At 39.4% G+C, this 7,017-nt stretch overlaps 1 protein-coding gene across 1 annotated transcript in view; it reads right to left on the reverse strand.

Annotated features, from left to right (window-relative positions):
- The window catches only part of MINDY4B (MINDY family member 4B), a 36,571-nt gene extending 32,674 nt beyond the window's left edge, over positions 1–3,897 (reverse strand). Inside the window, exons 1-3 of the mRNA XM_037736426.1 lie at positions 3,652–3,897; positions 3,408–3,435; positions 1,630–1,797 (exon numbers count right to left, since the gene is read on the reverse strand). Coding sequence (XP_037592354.1) covers positions 1,630–1,797; positions 3,408–3,435; positions 3,652–3,764 — 309 coding nt within the window. The 5' untranslated portion in view covers positions 3,765–3,897. The remainder of the gene's footprint in view (positions 1–1,629; positions 1,798–3,407; positions 3,436–3,651) is intronic.
- Positions 3,898–7,017: the final 3,120 nt, after the last annotated feature.

Genomic DNA, 7,017 nt, shown 5'->3' on the forward strand with positions numbered 1-7,017 from the left:
TGTGACAGTGGAGAAAGTTGTTCAGTGAAGCCTGGGAGGATTTGTATGATAAAAAAAAAAAAACCCAGGGGCTGTGGTCTCTGCATCTGATTGTGTCCTGTCTCAGGGAGCTTAAGGAAAGGTTAAATTGAGAGCTGGAAATACTGCAGTCGGGGCCACCAGCCTTCATGCTCAAAAAGCTGATGGAGACTCTGTGTTAGGCTTCATGTGGTTTCCCCCAAAGGGGTTTTAGTCCCCACTCATCCTCTCAGGTGGTATCTTGTATGAAGTGCACAAACTGTGCAACTTGATGTACATGGCAGGCCTGACTGCAGGGCCAGTCTTGCTAGCCTTTGCCCAGATGCCTAGGCTGGTCCTGGGTTGTTTCTGCAAACACACATGTCTGGCAGCACGTCCTCAGGAAGGAAGTGCCTCTTCCAACTCTCATTCTTAAGGCCCTGGGTAGAGCTCTCTGCCTGAGCTTCTAGAATATAATGTGGAGGTGTAGGAGATATGGAAATGATGGGGAAATTGTCTTGTGAAGCCCTGAGTTTTGTTTCTGATTCAAAGGGCTACATTGGAGGGCAATCCAATGGGACGGACCTCTTAGCCTCTCTGGTACTTTTACCTTGGCTTGACCCTGGCCTCTGCTTCCCCAGTTTCCATTGGCATCTTTTTGACCATGACAGCTGGTCCTTTTGGATATTTGCCAAGGCATTGCCTCCAGTGATGGCCCATTTGACCCAATGTGATGCCTCTAGTTTTGCCTCCTGGCTGGATCTCTGCCTCAGCCCCTTGCCCCTACTCTGGGGAAATCTTTTTTTTGAGACGGAGTTTCGCTCATGTTACCCAGGCTGGAGTGCAATGGTGCGATCTCGGCTCACCGCAACCTCCGCCTCCCGGGTTCAGGCAATTCTCCTGCCCCAGACTCCTGAGTCACTGGGATTACAGGCACGCGCCACCATGCCCAGCTAATTTTTTGTATTTTTAGTAGAGATGGGGTTTCACCATGTTAACCAGGATGGTCTCGATCTCTTGACCTCGTGATCCACCCGCCTCGGCCTCCCACAGTGCTGGGATTACAGGCTTGAGCCACCGCGCCCGGCTAGGAAATCTTAAATTGAGCAAATGGTCCCTAGGACCAGTAGCTTACAGATCCCAGTGATTTGGATCCTGCAATGTCATGTTCTTTTCAAATCTGTGTATTCATTGGCAGCCCCAGAAAACTATTTCATGCGATCAGCTTCTTGCCCAGGACAGGGCCTGGCAGGTTCCCCCAGCCCTCTCCCTCCTGCACACATCCAGGCTGGGTACTTTCTTACACATCTACATTGTCTCAGACAGTCTGTCCTGTCCTACCTTCTATAGTGAGTTATTTTAATATAACTCACACGCTCAAATTTCACTGTCAAATTGAGGAAGTGAATAAATAGAGCATCAGAGTTTGGGAGGAAAGGGCTGTACCACTATCAATGTCCTTGAAGAATACCATAAATAAGTCATTTTAATTATATTCTCTTTTACCAATAACAACCGTCTGCAGTCTTATCTTCAATAATACTCTTACATGACAGCAGATAAGATTCCCCAGACTTGTTGTTTTGGGAAGATTACGTTTCATTTCATGTTTAATTGACAAGCTATACTTACCGTGGTCATTGCTAGGGAGATAGGAAAGCCGCCCAATTTTGAAAAGATGATAGAGGACTTGGGAATAGAACAAAGGCCACTTGATGGCAAATGTCCTTGTCCTTTGGGCTGAGGTATTCCTGTTGTATCTTCATTTTCATCAGCAGATGTATGGTTACATTCATGATTCTGTACAAATACCACCACCCAAAAGACAAAGCAAACAGAGCTGGTGATGACCTTGTTTTAAATTTTCTCTTTCTCTCTCTCTGAAATACCAGTGTTCAGAAAATGTTGTCTCACTTTGAAAGATGGCTAAAAATTGTGATAAATAGCAACAAAAGAGGCAGAAAAATCCCAGTGTCTGTGCCAAAGGGCTTTCTCATAAGGTCTGTGTGACTCGGAGAGGTTAAATGTAACTATGGAAACATAATTAATGCCATCAGGACCTTGAGTTGAAATTATGTTTAGAGAAGAATGTAAATGTCACTGTCTCTTGTTTTGAGAAAACAACATTTTACAAACTTAGAACGAATCTTTCCAGTCTACATAAAGTATTTCTCATTACATTGTTAACTGGCCAATAAATGAAGTCAGGTTATCTCTTTTTAATTCTTTCAGATTCCTACTCCCCAACAAGTGAGTATAATAGTTCTTTTTCCTTAAAAAAATTATTTTCACTTTTCTTGACTGATTCTCATGACATGTCACTGTAAGTTAACATCAACTCTTCTTCAAATTTACTTAGTTTTTATGCAATGTCATGAAACAAATCTGTCCTATTGGTGGCTGAAACATGGGAGAAACTGCCTTTTTAGTTTTTCTGTATTCCTAGAGGCAAAGACTTTCTTATCTCAGAAGCACAGCATCCAAGTCACAGACTACTGATCAGCTAAGATGCAATTTGTAAATCAAATGGAAAATCTTTACATTTGTGCCAATGGGTTTTCCTTACCTTGGGTAGGGCATAATTTGACTTTTTTTTCTTTTAAAGATTGTTTTATCTTTTGAAATGTTCTATCCCCCCAAATGATAGATATCTCCATTTAATACTTCCAAGAGTAAGATAGAAGCATTATTACTCTGATTCTAATTTAGACTATGGTTAAGAGCGTTTTAGCGTAAATAAGACTTTTGATCATAGGCTATTTGGAGCAAGATTCTTTAGCATTATAGTTAAAATATTAATGATTCAATTGTTTGATCATATATACTAGTGCCAGGAAAACCACCATAATATTTTGTGCTGTTTGCTCAGTGATTGAAGTAATACCTGAAATACAAAGTCCATTACCTTCTAACCTTTTCAATTTACATGAGGCATAAATATCTTTCATCTTATATTGTATATCATATTTTAAAATACCTTTTTAGCACAAGAACTCATTCATCTTTCTCTTATTTGAAAATGGTAAAGGAAAACAATTTTTTACAAGCTGAATAAAAATAACTATTTTCAAAACTGCTTTTCTTCAGGGACACAGAAGCACTTGGTTGTCAGAATCCACTGTTATTTCACAAATATAGGAACTTTAGATTTTAATATTAACTTTTTTCTAAAATAATAACCATATGATGCTCTTAATGATAAAAACATAGCTCTTAGAAGTAGAAAGATACTTCTATAGAAAAGCGCAAGAAAAAAGATTGACAGGCTTTCTAGTTTTAGGTTTTCATGCATTAAATGCCAGTGCCTGAATGACATTATGTGCAAAGAATAAATGCAGATTATGCTGTTAATGTGATTGTTTGAAGAAGCAACTAAAGGAGAACACATTGGCTTTGAGAAAAGTAATTACCTGAGGGGTTGTATTATTGGTTCTCAACCTTTAAATGAAAGAGAAAACATCAAGTAAGTTACTCACTCTCTTCACATCTCACATCCACAAACCTCCCAAACCCCAACCTTGCTAGGGAAGTCTCTGTCCACAAATAGTTACGCCTGAAGCATTTTAAAGGTAAATGTATAATGGAAATTTCTCACGTTGCAAACACCGAAAATCCTTTTGTTTCTGAAGAAATGAGAAAATGAGAACATCTTACCTGTGGTAACTAAAGATTTGCCTCCATTTGTCAAGGAATGAAATTTTCCTTGAGATATCCTCTAAATCCAGCTGTTCGGAGCTTTGTTCCTGGCCCAAGACCTCCATATTCATTTGGATAATGCAAGGAATTGAAAAGAGGAAGTTCTTACGATGGGGAGAGAGGTCTGGCTGTGGAGAAGCAAGCAAGATGGCTGGCACAGACGGCTAGATGAAGTGTGCTACCCCTACTATTGACCAGCAAAGAGATCACGCCACACAGTGCTGCTCTGAGCTCACTGTGAGCCCCTGCTATCAGATCGTGATTAAACTTTCATTAGAGGTGGAATACTTTGTGTATTTTTATTTATTTATTTTTTTACTGTATAGGGGCCATGAATGTTTAATCTGACAGATTCATAAACAAAGGGATTGCAATTATCTGTATCAAAGCAATTGAGATAATTTAATTTGTGAGAGATACGATGCTGGTGGAGAAATGTGATAGTTTTTTATGCTATGATGCCTTCTTGGAAGTGTTTTTGGAACAGAAATACATAGCCAAAGTGGATAGAAAACCATCCTGCTGACATCAGAGAACTTTACCAACTACTGTTGGATAATATATAGGCCAAAAAAGACACCGGCCAACTTACGTTTGCTGTAGAGTTTAGTACACAGAAATCTTGCACAGTTGAACTGGTCAGATTTGCTTCAGGAAGAAATCCAAAAGTTATATCATTATATCTCTTCTTGTTGGCTTAATGAGTTATAACTGCAGTACCAGGTGTAATAAAGACTATCGATGGTTGTGATGATAAATTTTACGTGTCAACTTGGCTAAGCTGAGATACCTACATGGTACCCATCTAAACACCAATCTAGATGTTGCTATGAAGGTGTTTTTTAAAAGATGTGATTAACATTTATATCTGTTGACTTTAAATAAAGCCGATTACCCTTCATAATGTGGGTGGACCTTATCTAATCAGTTGAAGGCTTTAAAATGGTCCCCCCATGAAGAAGGAATGCTCCAGACAGCCTCTGGACTCAAGACTGAAACATCGCCTCTTCCCTGGAACTCCAGACTGCAGGTCTGCCTGGCAATTTTCAGACTTGCCCGCCCTCACAATTGCATGAGCCAGTTTCTTTCTGTGTGTGTGTGTGTGTGTGTGTGTGTGTATACACACATATATATCTTGCCTATTGGTTCCATTTCTCTGGTAAACCCTAATATAATGGTGTTTATAAAAAACAGTACTGTTTACCAGTAAAAGTTTTCTTGCTCCTTCTGACTTGGTTGAATATAAAACTTGAACTTCTTTAGCCAGAAGGTCATTTTCTCTGTAAACATTTCTAATCATGAGTTATATGAAATCCAGGGAATGCTAAGAGGTCAAGACAAATAGGCTATCTGGATTTATTATGACTAGAGAGGTCAGGGTTGAGGTTACTGGTTATTTATAATATTGCAGAGACCTTGAAACATAGCAAGGCACTAAATAAACCAGAGGTAGATTCAGGTGTCCACAGTCTTGCTTACGGGGTACTTCACCACCAGCTTCTTAAACTAATTTTTGTTGGTGGTTTAACCATTTCATATCCTCAGGTCTCATAAATGTCCATCAGATTTACTATTTTTATTATAAACATAAGAGGCCTAAGTAAATCACTTTTTATTTCCCTTCGCTAACCATAAAAACTCCTTTCTTCTTTTAAAAAAAAGGTACTTCACTACTGTTTTCTGTTTATAGTTTTATAATTTTAATGGTGGCATTAGTATTAATATTTATTGGGCACCCACAGTGTAGAAAAAAGAAATTACATGATTCTTGCTCTCATATAATGAGAAATGCTCTGGAATTTCCTATTTAAAAAGTCATATTAAAAAATAAATTCTGGATCTGCCATTTAAATTATTTAACAACCCAAAACCAGAAAAGGGGAGCAGCTAAGCAAACCGTTTTTTTTTAAGACTCATTATTAAATCTGTGTATTTTTGGCTATATCTGTGCCCTAATTTACAGAAAATTCTGTAAAGGTAGAAGTGTAAATCTCAGTGATTAGATAACTTACCAATAAACCATCCTGTTGAGTTCAATAAACTTATTTTGACTGTTCCCTACATACCAGGGACTTAGAGGTCCCAAGGTAAATCAGACGAGGTTCCTGCTCCTTGTAATGCAAGAAATAGACACACAGCGAGGAAAATGATGTGGAACTGCGGGAGCGTGGGGGATGGGCAAGAGAGCAGGCTGTTAAGAGCATGGCCTCTGGGCCCAAACTGCTTAGTTTTGAATCTTGGTTTCACCTCTTAGCTTCCCCTCTTGGTTTTCACCTCTTACTTGCTATATCACCTCAGACAGTTTATTTAGTCTCTCTATGCCTCAGTTTATTCATCTGTGAAACGGCGATAATTTCGTATCTTTACCATATTGAGACTTCTATGAGCCTCATATATCAATCTATTCGCTTAGATCTTATCTTCCCATATCTTCGCTATCCATAAAAACTCCTTTCTTCTTTAAAAAAAAAGGCACTTCACTACTGTTTTTCTTTTTATGATTTTATAATTTTAATGGTGGCATCAGTATTAATATTTATTGGGCACCCACAGTATAGAGAAAAATAAGAAATTACATGATTTAGACTTAATCCTTAGAGGAGAAATGACTGAATCAGATAATACAGTCAATTTAAAGAAGTTTGATACCAATTACCAGGTTTCAACATTGTTCATGATCATCTCTTTCCCAGCCCATCTTACTTATTTTATCCCAGGGTGGAATTCACGATTCCACTCTTTTCAATAAATAAAGTGATGTCTTTCCTTCTCTGCTTTTCTTTCTCTTTTCAGTTAGGTCCTTCATATGGGAAGGGCTGGTCTCTGGAATACACGAAGGGTTAAGAATGCAATTCAGCGATATCCAGGGGAAACCACCATTCTCTTGGGCATTTTGTTAAAAGACTTAGAGGAGGAAGCCTGGGTGTAAGAAAGAGGGTGGGAAGCAGAGACGGGGTTGGAGGATCCTGAACCAGGTCTGGAGAGTGGGGAGCAAGGAGGAGGGTACAGAAATATGTGGAATCTCAGATTTCCCTCTTCTATTTTTATGCCCTTGCTCCTTCCTTACAGCATCTGAAGTCACCTAAAGCTCTTTTCCCAAGACAGCTCCTGATGCAGCAAAGGATTGGGACTGAATATGGGATGTCAGGCAGCCAGGGGTCTGCCGCAGCAACAAGAAAGCAAAATTACAAAGCAGGGGCCGTGGTGGAAAAGGAGAGTTTCTCTGGCCCCACAATGGGCCAGTGGGGGATAGTGGAAGGTCCGAAATCTTCCATCTATAAAGGAAACGTACTGTGTGAGTGCAGAAATCTGCAGTGAGTCCAT

Source organism: Cebus imitator, unplaced genomic scaffold, assembly GCF_001604975.1.
Source record: "Cebus imitator isolate Cc_AM_T3 unplaced genomic scaffold, Cebus_imitator-1.0 Scaffold25, whole genome shotgun sequence".
NCBI lineage: Eukaryota > Metazoa > Chordata > Mammalia > Primates > Cebidae > Cebus > Cebus imitator.